Source organism: Oncorhynchus gorbuscha, linkage group LG07 (genome assembly GCF_021184085.1).
Source record: "Oncorhynchus gorbuscha isolate QuinsamMale2020 ecotype Even-year linkage group LG07, OgorEven_v1.0, whole genome shotgun sequence".
Taxonomy (NCBI): domain Eukaryota; kingdom Metazoa; phylum Chordata; class Actinopteri; order Salmoniformes; family Salmonidae; genus Oncorhynchus; species Oncorhynchus gorbuscha.
In genome coordinates, this window is record NC_060179.1 from 77,258,639 (window position 1) to 77,275,461 (window position 16,823).

General features: G+C 45.8%; 1 protein-coding gene across 8 annotated transcripts in view; it reads left to right on the top strand.

Moving 5' to 3' along the window:
* Positions 1 to 16,823, top strand: part of LOC124040395 (E3 ubiquitin ligase RNF157-like) — a 36,744-nt gene that overhangs the window by 7,348 nt on the left and 12,573 nt on the right. For 5 of the 8 annotated variants that reach the window (XM_046357553.1, XM_046357554.1, XM_046357550.1 and 2 more), the window contains exons 3-15: positions 7,508 to 7,596; positions 8,101 to 8,250; positions 8,429 to 8,546; positions 8,895 to 9,005; positions 9,450 to 9,497; positions 10,010 to 10,081; positions 10,437 to 10,596; positions 12,060 to 12,172; positions 12,265 to 12,497; positions 12,804 to 12,906; positions 12,998 to 13,106; positions 13,232 to 13,488; positions 13,585 to 13,650. In XM_046357553.1, the coding sequence (XP_046213509.1) occupies positions 7,508 to 7,596; positions 8,101 to 8,250; positions 8,429 to 8,546; positions 8,895 to 9,005; positions 9,450 to 9,497; positions 10,010 to 10,081; positions 10,437 to 10,596; positions 12,060 to 12,172; positions 12,265 to 12,497; positions 12,804 to 12,906; positions 12,998 to 13,106; positions 13,232 to 13,488; positions 13,585 to 13,650 (1,629 nt within the window). The remainder of the gene's footprint in view (positions 1 to 7,507; positions 7,597 to 8,100; positions 8,251 to 8,428; positions 8,547 to 8,894; positions 9,006 to 9,449; positions 9,498 to 10,009; positions 10,082 to 10,436; positions 10,597 to 12,059; positions 12,173 to 12,264; positions 12,498 to 12,803; positions 12,907 to 12,997; positions 13,107 to 13,231; positions 13,489 to 13,584; positions 13,651 to 16,823) is intronic. The other 3 variants (XM_046357555.1, XM_046357548.1, XM_046357547.1) reach the window with 2 other exon arrangements.

Consider the following 16,823-nt stretch of genomic DNA (forward strand, 5'->3'; position numbering starts at 1 on the left):
CCAGGTAAATAGCGTTTAATTCAAGTGAGTACTAACTACATACACAGATTTCCACAGGTTATAAACTCAAAATGACATCATCAGTTTCCCACGATAGCCCCGTTGTTTTTTTGTTTAGGTCCGGAGATGCTTTCTACTCCCATTTACATTTACATTTAAGTCATTTAGCAGACGCTCTTATCCAGAGCGACTTACAAATTGGTGCATTCACCTTATGACATCCAGTGGAACAGTCACTTTACAATAGTGCATCTACATCTTAAAGGGGGGGGGTGAGAAGGATTACTTTATCCTATCCTAGGTATTCCTTAAAGAGGTGGGGTTTCAGGTGTCTCCGGAAGGTGGTGATTGACTCCGCTGTCCTGGCGTCGTGAGGGAGTTTGTTCCACCATTGGGGGGCCAGAGCAGCGAACAGTTTTGACTGGGCTGAGCGGGAACTGTACTTCCTCAGTGGTAGGAAGGCGAGCAGGCCAGAGGTGGATGAACGCAGTGCCCTTGTTTGGGTGTAGGGCCTGATCAGAGCCTGGAGGTACTGAGGTGTCGTTCCCCTCACAGCTCCCTAGGCAAGCACCATGGTCTTGTAGCGGATGCGAGCTTCAACTGGAAGCCAGTGGAGAGAGCGGAGGAGCGGGGTGACGTGAGAGAACTTGGGAAGGTTGAACACTAGACGGGCTGCGGCGTCCCCTCATAAACCAGACATTACAACCTGTCTAGAAGATATACTTTTCTCTTACCAATGGAACAAAAACCCAAACATTCTTATCTTGTCTGAAAAGCTTTTTCTCCCCCTTGACCTTCCCAAGAGGCACAGACAATCAAATTAGTTCTGCTTACATTTTCAGTAACAGCTTAACCAATAACTTTTACTTTTCATATCATAACATAATAGTATTAGAATAAATGGTTCTAATCAATAATGTATACATAATTAATCATCTTAACTACAATTTCCTCTAACAGTACCCCACTCCAACCCCCCCTAACCCCTCTTTTATGCTGCTGCTACTCTCTGTTTATCATATATGCATAGTCACTTTAACTATACATTCATGTACAGTCGTGGCCAAAAGTTTTGAGAATCACATAAATATTAAGTTCCACGAAGTTTGCTGCTTCATTGTGATATTTTTGTCAGATGTTACTATGGAATACTGAAGTATAATTACAAGCGTTTCATAAGTGTCAAAGGCTTTTATTGACAATTACATCAAGTTGATTCAAAGAGTCAATATTTGCAGTGTTGACCCTTCTTTTTCAAGACCTCTGCAATCTGCCCTGGCATGCTGTCAATTAACTTCTGGGCCACATCCTGACTGATGGCAGCCCATTCTTGCATAATAAATGCTTGGAGTTTGTCAGAATTTGTGTGTTTTTGTTTGTCCACCCGCCTCTTGAGGAATGACCACAAGTTCTCAATGGGATTAAGGTCTGGGGAGTTTCCTGGCCTTGGACCCAAAACATTGATGTTTTCTTCCCCGAGCCACTTAGTTATCACTTTTTCTTTATGGCAAGGTGCTCCATCATGCTGGAAAAGGCATTGTTCGTCACCAAACTGTTCCTGGATGGTTGGGAGAAGTTGCTCTCTGAGGATGTGTTGGTACCATTCTTTATTCATGGCTGTGTTCTTAGGTATAATTGAGTGAGCCCACTCCCTTGGCAGAGAAGCGACCCCACACATGAATGGTCTCAGGATGCTTTACTGTTGGCATGACACAGGACTGATGGTAGTGCTCAACTTGTCTTCTCCGGAAAAGCTTTTTTCCGGATGCCCCAAACAATCGGAAAGGGGATTCATCAGAGAAAATGACTTTACCCCAGTCCTCAGCAGTCCAATCCCTATACCTTTTGCAGAATATCAATCTGTCCCTGATGTTTTTCCTGGAGAGAAGTGGTTTCTTTGCTGCCCTTCTTGACACCAGGCCATCCTCCAAAAGTCTTCGCCTCACTGTGCGTGCAGATGCACACCTGTCTGCTGCCATTCCTGAGCAAGCTCTGTACTGGTGGTGCTCCGATCCCGCAGCTGAATCAACTAGGAGATTCAGGAGACAGTCCTGGCTCTTGCTGGACTTTCTTGGGTGCCCTAAAGCCTTCTTCACAACAATTTAACCACTATCCTTGAAGTTCTTGATGATCTGATAAATGGTTGATTTTAGGTGCAATCATACTGGCAGCAATATCCTTGCCTCTGGAGCACTTTTTGTGCAATGTAATGGTGACGGCACGTGTTTCCTTGCAGGTAACCATGGTTGACAGAGGAAGAACAATGATTACAAGCACCACCCTCCTTTTGAAGCTTCCAGTCTGTTATTCAAACTCAATCAGCATGACAGAGTGATCTCCAGCCTTGTCCTCGTCAACACTCACACCTGTGTTAATGATAGAATCACTGACATGATGTTAGCTGGTCCTTTTGTGGCAGGGCTGAAATGCAGTGGATTTTTTGGGGGGGATTCAGTTAATTTGCATGGCAAAGAGGGACTTTGCAATTAATTGCAATTCATCTGATCACTCTTCATAACATACTGGAGTATACGCAAATTGCCATCATACAAACTGAGGCAGCAGACTTTGTGAAAATTAATATTTGTGTCATTCTCAAAACTTTTGGACACGACTTTACATGCTACCTCAATTGGCCCGACCAAACAGTGCTCCCGCACATTGGCTAACCGGGCTATCTGCATTGTGTCCCACCACCCGCCAACCCCTCTTTTACGCTACTGCTACTCTCTGTTCATCATAAATGCATAGTCACTTTAACCATATCTACATGCTACCTCAATCAGCCTGACTAACCAGTGTCTGTATATAGCCTCGCTAATGTATATAGCCTGTCTTTTTACTGTTGTTTTATTTCTTTACTTACCTATTGTTCACCTAACACCTTTTTTGCACTATTGGTTAGAGCCTGTAAGTAAGCATTTCACTATAAGGTCTACACTTGATGTATTCGGCACACGTGACAAACTTTGAATTGATTTGAAGGTCCTTTGCTGTTGTCCTGGGATTGATTTGCACTTTTCCCACCAAAGTAGGTTCATCTCTAGGAGACAGAACACGTCTCCTTCCTGAGCGGTATGACGGCTGCGTGGTCCCATGGTGTTTATACTTGCGTACTATTGTTTGTACAGATGATCGTGGTACCTTCAGGTGTTTGGACATTGCTCCCAAGGATGAACCAGACTTGTGGAGGTCTACAATTATTTTTCTGAGGTCTTGGCTGATTACATTTGATTTTCCAATGATGTAAAGCAAAGCTGCACTGAGTTTGAAGGTAGGCCTTGAAATATATCCATAGTTAAACCTCCAACTGACTCAAATTATGTCAATTAGCCTATCAAAGCTTCTAAAGCCATGACATTTTTTGGAATTTTCCAAGCTGTTTAAAGGCACAGTCAACTTAGTTTATGTACATTTCTGACCCACTGGAATAGTGATACTGTGAATTATAAGTGAAACAATCTTCCTGTAAACAATTGTTGGAAAAATGACTTGTGTCATTCACAAAGTAGACGTCCTAACCGACTTGCCATAACTATAGTTTGTTAACAAGAAATTTGTGGAGTGGTTGAAAAACAAGTTTTAATGACTCCAACCTAAGTGTATGTAAACATCCGACTTCAACTGTACATAAAAAATTAGTACTATATATTCATACTTAAATAAAAAAGTAATTGAAGTATAAATTACCAAATTTATAATAGATTGTCACACATTTTCTGATAATTACTGAAGATTCCGGTAACTTTGGTAGATTACTGGTAGCTTTGCAACCCGACCTGTAAAACAGAGTCACATTAAGACTATAGTGTGTGTGTGTGCTTGCATGGTCAGATCTCATAGCAGAACTCTGCTGGAGTGTGTTTTTTTAATGTGTCGGTATTCCGTATTTTAACAGCAGGACCCTTTCCTGGAAACCACACACACACACACACACACACACACACACACACACACACACACACACACACACACACACACACACACACACACACACACACACACACACACACACACACACACACACACACACACACACACACACACCTCCCCCCAGAAGAGCGGTGTAGAGGTATCCAACCACATCCTCCCTCCCTACTGGATGGCATGTTCCATAGAAGTTCTACTATACACATTTTACAGTACATTCAGTCATTTAGCAGACACTTATCCAGAATGACTTACAAAAAGTGCATTCATCTAAAATAAGGAAACAACCGCAGATCAAGGTCACTAAACCTGTTTTCTATAAAATGGCACGTTATCAGCCTGACCGTGCCAGGATGAATAAAGAAGTATAAACCACAACTTCAACATTAATGCATTTGAGATTTGAGAGTTTAATGCAGGAAAGGTTACAAGGTATGAATGTAGAATAATGGGATGGTTGAAGCATCGTGATGGTTCGGGATGGTTGATGGCTTGATGGCTCAGGATGTTTGGTGGCACTTAATGGTTGGTGCAGGTTGATGGTTGGTGGAGATTGGTGGAGGTTGATGGTTGGTGGAGATTGGTGGAGGTTGATGGTTGGTGGAGGTTGATGGTTGGTGGAGGTTGATGGTTGGTGGAGGTTGATGGTTGGTGGAGGTTGATGGTTGGTGGAGGTTGATGGTTGATGGTTGGTGGAGGATGATGGTTGATGGTTGGTGGAGGATGATGGTTGATGGCTTGATGGCTCAGGATGTTTGGTGACGCTTAATGGTTGGTGCAGGATGATGGTTGGTGGAGGATGATGTTTGGTGGAGGATGATGGTTGGTGGAGGATGATGGTTGATGGTTGGTGGAGGTTGATGGTTGATGGTTGGTGGAGGATGATGGTTGATGGTTGGTGGAGGTTGATGGTTGGTGGAGGTTGATGGTTGATGGTTGGTGGAGGATGATGGTTGGTGGAGGATGATGGTTGGTGGAGGATGATGGTTGGTGGAGGATGATGTTTGGTGGAGGATGATGGTTGGTGGAGGATGATGGTTGATGGTTGGTGGAGGATGATGGTTGGTGGAGGTTGATGGTTGATGGTTGGTGGAGGATGATGGTTGGTGGAGGATGATGGTTGGTGGAGGATGATGTTTGGTGGAGGATGATGGTTGGTGGAGGATGATGGTTGATGGTTGGTGGAGGATGATGGTTGGTGGAGGATGATGGTTGATGGTTGGTGGAGGATGATGTTTGATGGTTGGTGGAGGTTGATGGTTGGTGGAGGTTGATGGTTGGTGGAGGTTGATGGTTGATGGTTGGTGGAGGATGATGGTTGATGGTTGGTGGAGGATGATGGTTGATGGCTTGATGGCTCAGGATGTTTGGTGACGCTTAATGGTTGGTGCAGGATGATGGTTGGTGGAGGATGATGTTTGGTGGAGGATGATGGTTGGTGGAGGATGATGGTTGATGGTTGGTGGAGGTTGATGGTTGGTGGAGGTTGATGGTTGATGGTTGGTGGAGGATGATGGTTGATGGTTGGTGGAGGTTGATGGTTGGTGGAGGTTGATGGTTGATGGTTGGTGGAGGATGATGGTTGGTGGAGGATGATGGTTGGTGGAGGATGATGGTTGGTGGAGGATGATGTTTGGTGGAGGATGATGGTTGGTGGAGGATGATGGTTGATGGTTGGTGGAGGATGATGGTTGGTGGAGGATGATGGTTGATGGTTGGTGGAGGATGATGGTTGATGGTTGGTGGAGGATGATGGTTGGTGGAGGTTGATGGTTGGTGGAGGTTGATGGTTGATGGTTGGTGGAGGATGATGGTTGGTGGAGGATGATGGTTGGTGGAGGATGATGGTTGGTGGAGGATGATGGTTGATGGTTGGTGGAGGATGATGGTTGGTGGAGGATGATGGTTGATGGTTGGTGGAGGATGATGGTTGATGGTTGGTGGAGGTTGATGGTTGGTGGAGGTTGATGGTTGGTGGAGGTTGATGGTTGATGGTTGGTGGAGGATGATGGTTGATGGTTGGTGGAGGATGATGGTTGATGGCTTGATGGCTCAGGATGTTTGGTGACGCTTAATGGTTGGTGCAGGATGATGGTTGGTGGAGGATGATGTTTGGTGGAGGATGATGGTTGGTGGAGGATGATGGTTGATGGTTGGTGGAGGTTGATGGTTGATGGTTGGTGGAGGATGATGGTTGATGGTTGGTGGAGGTTGATGGTTGGTGGAGGTTGATGGTTGATGGTTGGTGGAGGATGATGGTTGGTGGAGGATGATGGTTGGTGGAGGATGATGGTTGGTGGAGGATGATGTTTGGTGGAGGATGATGGTTGGTGGAGGATGATGGTTGATGGTTGGTGGAGGATGATGGTTGATGGTTGATGGTTGGTGGAGGATGATGGTTGGTGGAGGATGATGGTTGATGGTTGGTGGAGGATGATGGTTGATGGTTGGTGGAGGTTGATGGTTGATTGTTGGTGGAGGATGATGTTTGGTGGAGCTTAATGGTTGGTGGAGGATGATGGTTGATGGTTGGTGGAGGATGATGGTTGGTGGAGGATGATGGTTGATGGTTGGTGGAGGATGATGGTTGGTGGAGGATGATGGTTGGTGGAGGATGATGGTTGGTGGAGGATGATGGTTGGTGGAGGATGATGTTTGGTGGAGGATGATGTTTGGTGGAGGATGATGTTTGGTGGAGGATGACGGTTGGTGGAGGATGATGGTTGGTGGAGGATGATGGTTGATGGTTGGTGGAGGATGATGGTTGATGGTTGGTGGAGGTTGATGGTTGATGGTTGGTGGAGGTTGGTGGTTGATTGTTGGTGGAGGATGATGTTTGGTGGAGCTTAATGGTTGGTGGAGGATGATGGTTGATGGTTGGTGGAGGATGATGTTTGGTGGAGCTTAATGGTTGGTGGAGGATGATGGTTGATGGTTGGTGGAGGATGATGGTTGGGGAGGATGTTGCTTGGTCGTCGCATAGATCGGGAAGGGGAGATGAAGACTGAGTGTTGGGGTGGGAGTCCTGGTGGTCTCTGCTTCTCAGCACAGAGTTAATCCCCCTTATGGCCCCTGAAAAACAAGGAGAAGGGAGGAGACGTGTGGTGGAGGGATGAGAAATACAACAACAGATTAGGATAACAGGATCTGGATACTATAGACGCAGCCGTTCACTGGCGAGGAGATTGATTGATTGTCGAGAGGGGAGGAGATTTCATTTGTTACAGGTGTCGTCTTTCCTCCCAAACCTGAGTTACTTTACACAAACATCATAATGTCATTTAAATAGTTAAGCGTTGGACATTTTGTATTTTTGACCCACTCAACTCTCTTCTTACACAGACAGCAACAAAAACATAGTACACTGGGGAAAGACGCTCAGATTGTGCAAAGTCCAGGAATAAAAGCTGGGAAAGAAAATGTATCTATTGTTTTAAGTGGGTGAAGTATCCAGGACAATGCTTTGCACTAACCCACCCGATTCAACTGATCAAGGGCTTGGTGATTAGTTGATCAGATCATGTGACACTTTTGTCATTGTTATTGATGTGACCTTTTGTGATTGGTTCCTTTACAGTTTCCCTATGCGGCCCCGCCTCCTCAGGAGCCAGTAAAGACGCTACGAAGCCTTATAAACATCCGTAAAGATACATTAAGGCTCGTACGGTGAGTATCTCACACACAATTTACTTCTAGTTTATATCCCCTTCATTATTATTTTACTTATGCTTACAGATGTAAGATCTTAATTGCATCACCCTTTTGTTGCTGAGAATTTTACTGCACAGTAGGAAATGCAAACTTGTAGTGTGTTTGAGGTTTAAAAGGCTTCTAAAGTTTGTAATTTCCACTTTTAAAATGTTAGACTTGATTTTCACACAGGAAAATGTATCAACCCCTACAAAAAAGATCCATTAATTATAATCCACATAATAATTCAGAATTCTTTACGTCCTGTCTCAAACCGGCTCAAATTAAAATCCTACATCTGTAGTCTGTTTTATTGCACTAGTCCAACATCTCAACTTCCCCCCCCCCCCCAGAACCAAATAGCTGGCCGGAGGCTTTCACAAGCTTTGGTTGTGGGTTGCCGAGTTTACTCCCTATACTGTAATGACATTATTGGAACGGTGTGTAGGTGACGTTACCTGTGTTTCTGCATGCTGGCAGGTGTAGTGAGGACCTGAAACTGCCAGGGGAGGACGTGGCAGCGAAAAGCAAAGCCTGTTACAACATAGAGTTCACCTTCGACGCTGACACACAGGTGGCCATCACCATCTACTATCAAGCTATAGAGGAATTCCACAACGGAGTGCCTATGTAAGTGTGTGTGTGTGTGTGTGTGTGTGTGTGTGTGTGTGTGTGTGTGTGTGTGTGTGTGTGTGTGTGTGTGTGTGTGTGTGTGTGTGTGTGTGTGTGTGTGTGTGTGTGTGTGTGTGTGTGTGTGTGTGTGTGTGTACATGTTTATCTCTCCTAACTCTCTGCATCTCTCCTATAGCTACATTCCCCAGGACAGCTCTCTCCAGTCAGAGACGGTGCACTTTAAGAGAGGAGTCTGTCAGCAGTTCTGTCTGCCCTCCCACTCCATCAATCTGTCAGAGTGGGCCGATGAGGAGGTATGGTCTGTGTGTGTGTTTATGCATATTACTAACGAAGTATGTGTGTTTTTAGTGTATAACCTCTCTTTCTCACCCCCTTTTCTCTCTTTTACACCAACCCCTCTCTGTCTCGCTCTCTCTCTTTTCCTCCACCCTCTCTCTCTCTCTCTCTCTCTCTCTCTCTCTCTCTCTCTCTCTCTCTCTCTCTCTCTCTCTCTCTCTCTCTCTCTCTCTCTCTCTCTCTCTCTCTCTCTCTCTCTCTCTCTCTCTCTCTCTCTCTCTCTCTCTCTCTCTCACCCTCTGTCTCTCTCTCTTTCTCTCTTTCTCTCTTTCTCTCTCTCTCTCTCTCTCTCTCTCTCTCTCTAGTTGCTGTTTGACATGGATAAGGATGTGTTTCCCATGGTTGTTCAAGCGACAGTAGACGAGGGGGAAGATCACATGGGTCACTCCCATGTCCTCCTGGCCACCTTTGAGAAGGTAAGGAGCTTTAAGTCTGATGTGCTGTAGGATCGTAAGTAAAGTGTTACATTTACAACGGGTTGAAGTATGTTAACTTTTACTCATTAGGTATCTTAATGTTTGTCTGAAATGTTTTGAAATGTTTGACTCTTAAAAGTATCCCACTGGGCACAAACTGGTTGAATCAACATTGTTTCCACATCATTTCAACCACAAAAAATCTATATGATAACATTGAATCAAGGTGGAAAACTGATTTCAGTCATCATCATTTTCAGTCATCCAACTTTTAAGCTAAATCCATTGATATGCTTCAAATGTTTGTTGATTTCACATTGAATTCATGTTGGTTGTCAACTCAATCAAATGTAAATGTAAAAACTAGATGTTGAAATGCTGTCTGTGTCCAGTGGGATTGGATTGTTGTCAGCGTCAGCTAAGTATCGACTGTTTGCTCCACAGCACATGGATGGGAGCTACTGTGTCAAACCTCTGAAACAGAAACAAGTGGTGAGTTTGTTTCCACCAGGTCCTTTTCCTCTCTCTCTCTTCTCTCTCTCTCTTCCTCTCTCTCTCTTCTCTTCTCTCTCTCACTCTCTCTTGCTCTCTTCTCTCTCTCTTCTCTCTCTCTCTGTCTTCTCTCTTCTCTCTCTTCTCTCTCTCTCTGTCTTCTCTCTTCTCTCTCACTCTCTTCTCTCTGTCTTCTCTCTCACTCTCTTCTGTCTCTCTTCTCTCTTTCTCTTTTCTCTCTCTCTTCTCTCTTTCTCTCTTCTCTCTCTCACTCTCTTCTCTCTCTTCTCTCTTCTCTCTGTCTTCTCTCTTCGCTCTCTCACTCTCTTCTCTCTGTCTTCTCTCTCTCGCTCTCTTGTCTCACTCTGTATTCTATCTCGCCCCTCTCTCTTTCCTGCCTGTTATTGCCTCCCCCTTCTCCTCCAAACCCTCTCTCCCCCTTTCACCATCCTTCCTGGTATGTTATATAGTGAAACCTTCTCTCTCTCATCCCCAACATGTTTCTTCTCCAGGTGGATGGGGTGAGTTACCTTCTTCAGGAGATCTACGGCATCGAGAACAAGTACAACAGCCAAGAATCAAAGGTACCAAGTTGAGAATTTGGTTGTTTAGGACATGGACTAGTGAACACTTGATTTAAGTCATTGAGGGCATGATGATTTGTTGCCAAGTTGAATCAGGTGTTTTTTGTTGTTGTCCGGGGCTACAATAAAACTATGCGCTGTTGGAGGGACTGGAGTTGGGAACCATTGCTCTAACCAGTTCTACAGAGAGTCATTTTGAAAGTTTTGAACAAAAAGCATTGTGTTCAGTAGTCCATGCCCAAAACACACTGGGTTAGACTATATGGTCAGTGAATCTCATTTTTACTGTGTTTGACCAAGCTACCATACTGCTCTCTGAATGTAACGATGTGGTGATTGACTATGTTGTCACCAGGTTGCGGATGATGAGATCAGTGATAACAGTGCGGAGTGTGTGGTGTGTCTGTCGGACGTCCGAGACACACTCATCCTGCCCTGCAGACACCTGTGTCTCTGTAATGCCTGCGCCGACACTCTCCGCTACCAGGCCAACTGCTGCCCCATCTGCAGACTGCGTGAGTCTATAATGTCTGTAATGCTACAAAAGACCTTGGTAAGCCATACGTCAGCATTTGTGAGCTTCATAGCAATACATCTAATACATTCTCAGTTAAATCGGGGTACCGGTACAGAGTCAATGTGGAGGCTATATACAGGGGGTACCGGTACAGAGTCAATGTGGAGGCTATATACAGGGGGTACTGGTACAGAGTCAATGTGGAGGCTATATACAGGGGGTACTGGTACAGAGTCAATGTGGAGGCTATATACAGGGGGTACCGGTACAGAGTCAATGTGGAAGCTATATACAGGGGGTACCGGTACGGAGTCAATGTGGAGGCTATATACAGGGGGTACCGGTACAGAGTCAATGTGGAGGCTATATACAGGGGGTACCGGTACAGAGTCAATGTGGAGGCTATATACAGGGGGTACCGGTACAGAGTCAATGTGGAGACTATATACAGGGGTACCGGTACAGAGTCAATGTGGAGGCTATATACAGGGGGTACCGGTACAGAGTCAATGTGGAGGCTATATACAGGGGGTACCGGTACAGAGTCAATGTGGAGGCTATATACAGGGGGTACCGGTACAGAGTCAATGTGGAGGCTATATACAGGGGGTACCGGTACAGAGTCAATGTGGAGGCTATATACAGGGGTACCGGTACAGAGTCAATGTGAAGGCTATATACAGGGGTACCGGTACAGAGTCAATGTGGAGGCTATATACAGGGGGTACCGGTACAGAGTCAATGTGGAGGCTATATACAGGGGGTACCGGTACAGAGTCAATGTGGAGGCTATATACAGGGGGTACCGGTACAGAGTCAATGTGGAGGCTATATACAGGGGTACCGGTACAGAGTCAATGTGGAGGCTATATACAGGGGTACCGGTACAGAGTCAATGTGGAGGCTATATACAGGGGGTACCGGTACAGAGTCAATGTGGAGGCTATATACAGGGGGTACCGGTACAGAGTCAATGTGGAGGCTATATACAGGGGTACCGATACAGAGTCAATGTGGAGGCTATATACAGGGGGTACCGGTACAGAGTCAATGTGGAGGCTATATACAGGGGGTACCGGTACAGAGTCAATGTGGAGGCTATATACAGGGGGTACCGGTACAGAGTCAATGTGGAGGCTATATACAGGGGGTACCGGTACAGAGTCAATGTGGAGGCTATATACAGGGGGTACCGGTACAGAGTCAATGTGGAGGCTATATACAGGGGGTACCGGTACAGAGTCAATGTGGAGGTTATATACAGGGGGTACCGGTACAGAGTCAATGTGGAGGCTATATACAGGGTGTTACGGTACAGAGTCAATGTGGAGACTATATGCAGGGGGTACTGGGACTTACATTGTTGTGCAGCATCATGGGTAAACTCTGGCCACCTTTCAACTCTAAAAAATGGAATTCTACTGATGTGGGCGTTTTAGTGATGTTATCATGTGTCCTTAGCGTTCCGGGCCCTGCTGCAGATCCGAGCCATGAGGAAGAAGCTGAGTCCTCTCTCTCCTGCCGGGTTTAACCCCGTTATCACCTCCCAGACCTCCGACTCAGAGGAACACTCGGTATGATATATATATACATACACAGCTTTTTTTCTTCATAAATACAGCGTATAGCAACATGACATCTCATCTCCTTTTTTCGTTCATCCCAGGCGTCAGACCACATCCCCCCAGGTTATGAGGCCGTGTCTCTCCTGGAGGCTCTGAACGGGCCCCTGAGCGTGTCTCCCTCGGCTCCCCCTCTGCAGGAACTCTCTGGGGGCCACGTCTCGGGGACCCTGCCCCACTATAGCAGTGAGCCCCACCCCGCCCCGGCACGCTCCATGTCCCCCCTGGACCACTCCAACTCCAGCCAGGGACTCAAACTGAAGAAGAGCGGCTCCAAGTGAGAGGAGTATACACTTGAAGACACAGGTTGTGTCCCAAATGACACCAAATTCCCTAAATAATGCACAACTTTTGACCACTACCCTATGGGCCCTGGTCAAAAGTAGTGCACTACATGGGGAAAAGGGTGCCATTTGGGATGCATAAACGCATACAAACATACTGTATATTTGAATAGGAATTAATTTCCTAGGACTTTTAAAGGTTTAGCTAATAGAATATCTTTCTTTCAGGACAAAGGTAGTGTTGTGAGTGTTTGTTGTGGTGTTTATGTTTCTGACTGCTACATTATGGGATGTGTCAGGTCTCTCTCCCAGAATTCTTCGGTGCTGCCCGAGGAGGAGGACGAGAAGTCAGAACGCAGTGAATCAGAAGTTCAGGCCTGCCGCCGGAAACAACAGCCGGAGGTACAGTGACACAGTGTGTGCGTGACTGTTGGTGTCTGTCTGTCTCCGGTGTGTGTGTGTTTGACCTTATTCTGTCTGCTCTCTGTTCCAGAGTGGTGTAACTCCAGAGAGTGAGAATCTGACTCTATCCTCGTCTGGAGCCATCGACCAGTCCTCCTGTACTGGGACACCTTTCTCCTCCACCATCACCTCCCCTGAAGGTGGGCCTTCTGCTGGGGCTGGCTGGCAGGCCCTGCTAGGGGGTGGCCATTGGGCAATAGAAAATGTGTCAAATTATAATACATTGTTAATTGTCTCTTCTTCTCTCTGTCTCTCCCCCTCTCAGACCAAGTGAGCAGTAGCCTGGCCCAGTCAGTCATGTCCATGGCTTCGTCCCACAGCCATCACTCTCAGATCAGCACTGACACCCTGTCTTCCATGTCTGGCTCCTACCTGGCTGGGCCGGAGGGGGAGGTAGAGGGGGAGGAGGGGAGAGAAGCAGAGGGGGAGGAGAACCAGGATGCACCCATGGAGAGCCGGGGACCCTCACAGCAGGATGGGGAAGTGAGACGGGGGAGAGAAGGGAGAACAGGGGTGGAGAGAGTGAGGGAACACCTAGAGAAGTGGCTTGTTAAAATCTCTGACATAGAGAATAACCCCCCCTCTTTCTTTCTCCCTCTTTTTTTGTCTCTCTCTCAGGAGCTACCCATGGAACCAAAAGAACAGAACTTCTCAGTCGCTGTGTCAGACGAGCAGGATTCAGAGGTGCATATATAGTAGGGTCGTTCCACGAAGAGTGCCTGTGTAGTAGGGTCGTTCCACGAAGAGTGCCTGTGAAGTAGGGTCGTTCCACGAAGAGTGCATGTGTAGTAGGGTCGTTCCACGAAGAGTGCCTGTGTAGTAGGGTCGTTCCACAAAGAGTGCCTGTGTAGTAGGGTCGTTCCACAAAGAGTGCCTGTGTAGTAGGGTCGTTCCACAAAGAGTGCATGTGTAGTAGGGTCGTTCCACGAAGAGTGCCTGTGTAGTAGGGTCGTTCCACGAAGAGTGCCTGTGTAGTAGGGTCGTTCCACGAAGAGTGCCTGTGTAGTAGGGTCGTTCCACGAAGAGTGCCTGTGTAGTAGGGTCGTTCCACCAAGTGTGCACCATCATTGTAAAGTTTTTTTGTTGCTTTGACAAATTCCTTTCTGAAGATGATGATTTATTTAATGTTAGTAGAGATTGTGGTGCAGAAGAGCCAAGCCTAGCCAGCACGTGGAATGCACTCTCCAGCACCAGGATGTCATTTTCATTTTCTTCATAAAAGCCTCTTTGTTTGCACCGCGTTCCTGTCTCCTGGGCCTTTACTTTTGAGTCATTACCTTTGAGTCATTACCTATGAGTCATTACATATGAGTCATTACCTATGAGTCATTACCTATGAGTCATTGTCTATGTGTCATTACCTATGAGTCATTGCCTATGTGTCATTACCTTTGAGTCATTGACTGTGTCATTACCTTTGAGTCATTGCCTATGAGTCCTTGCCTATGAGTCATTACCTATGAGTCATTGCCTTTGAGTCATTACCTATGAGTCATTGCCTTTGAGTCATTACCTATGAGTCATTACCTATGAGTCATTACCTTTGAGTCATTACCTATGAGTCATTGCCTTTGAGTCATTACCTATGAGTCATTGCATTTGAGTCATTACCTATGAGTCATTACCTTTGAGTCATTACCTTTGAGTCATTACCTGAGTCATTACCTATGAGTCATTACCTATGAGTCATTACCTATGAGTCATTACCTATGAGTCATTACCTATGAGTCATTACCTATGAGTCATTACCTATGAGTCATTGCCTTTGAATCATTGCCTTTGAGTCATTACCTTTGAGTCATTACCTTTGAGTCATTACCTTTGAGTCATTACCTATGCCTAACAGCCTAGACGGTGTAAAACCACTTGCACTGTCACAGTGATTCATTTTACATCTGTCCCTGATTTTAAGGTCAACCCTGTTACGTGAACTGAACTCTCGTTTTAATATGGTGAAACTATTCCTTGTTCAATGTATCTTTAGATTACTTAAAATCGAATAGTCAAATCATAGAGTTAAATCAGTTGAGCTGGTTCTACTCTTTTTGGCCATTTTCATTTTTTATTTTGTGGTGGAAAACTGAGCGGGTCGAGGATAACATGTCAACCCTGTTACCCATAGATAGTGTCGTGGAAACGTCCTGTATTTACCAAATCATGAGAGCGAACCACACACAAATCAGAGTTATCATAAAGTCCATCTTTAATTATATGAGCTCCATCACATCCCTGTGACTCTCAGATCAATTCAGTGTCTATCAATGAATTCTCTGAGAGTCCTTACACATTGCTACTGAGATCCTTTATAGCACATATGTCAGAGTCAAGGCCCGCGGGCCACATCCGGCCCGCGGGAAGGTTTTTTACGGCCCCTGGGATGATCTTGATTTATTATTAGAACCGGCCCGCAGACCGCAGCAAGCCGGCAGCCCGCAGATCTTTTACACGCACCAATACTACATTTCCCACAATGCAACGGTGACGCACCGAGCAGTAGGCTGCTTCATTTCAATATTTATTGGCACAGCAGTTGTCAGCATCACAGTAAAATTAACTTTCAGATACCCATCAAAAAAAGCAAAACGGAAGGTGGACACTGAGAACCGGGGGTTTCAAACAAGGTGGGAGTCGGAGTATTTGTTCACGGAGGTAGCTGGAAAACCTGTGTGTCTTCTGTGTGGAGAAAGTGTGGCGGTACTGAAAGAGTATAATCTGAGACGACATTATGAAACGAAACACGCGGACAAAAACAAGAATATGGACATGGAACAAAGGCTACAAAAGGCAGAGGAATTAAAACGAGGCCTCAAATCTCGACAGGCTCTGTTCAAAAAAGCCAAATCACAAGGCCAGGCTGCTGTCAAGGCCAGTTTTATTTTGGCAGAAGAGATCGCTAAATCAGCCCGGCCATTTACGGAGGGGGATTTAATCAAAAACTGCATGATTAAAGTTTGTGACGAAGTTTGCCCAGAAAAAAGGCAACTCTTTTTAAATGTGAAACTGAGCAGAAACACCATTGCCGAGAGAGTAGACCAGTTGCCCATCAATCTAAAAGAGCAGCTTGTGAAAAAGGGAAAAGATTTCATTGCATATTCCTTGGCTGTGGATGAGAGCACCGACATTTCTGACATTGCCCAGTTGTCAATTTTCATCCGCAGAGTGGACTCCAGCCTAAGCGTGACAGAGGAGTTTTTGGCTTTACGTCCTATGCATGGCACAACTACGGGGCATGATTTGTATGAAGAGGTGTCAAGATGTGTAAATGAGATGGAGCTGCCTTGGGAAAAACTCGTGGGTTTGACAACCGACGGAGCACCTGCGATGTGTGGACACAGGAGCGGACTGGTGGAGAAGATACGGGAAAAGATGCAAGAGGAAAACGCGACAGGTGAGCTGACAGCTTATCATTGTATCATACACCAGGAAGCGTTGTGCGGTAAAGCCTTGAAAATGGAGCATGTAATGAGCATCATCACGCGCACAGTTAACTTTATCAGAGCCAAAGGTTTGAATCACCGCCAGTTCAAGGCATTTCTGACGGAGTTAGAAACGGAGCATGGTGATTTGCCTTATCACACAGAGGTGCGATGGCTAAGCCAGGGAAAGGTGCTTCAAAGATGTTTCGAGCTTCGTGAGGAGATTTGTCTGTTCTTGGACAGCAAAGGGAAAGACACAACACAACTCCGAGACGAAATGTTTCTGTGTGAAATGGCTTTTCTGTGTGACATTACGAGTCATCTGAATGCAATGAACTTGCAGATGCAGGGTCGGGATCGTGTCATCTCTGATATGTACAGTACAGTGAAGGCATTTAAAACCAAACTGACTCTGTGGGAGACGCAGATGCGGAAAGAAAA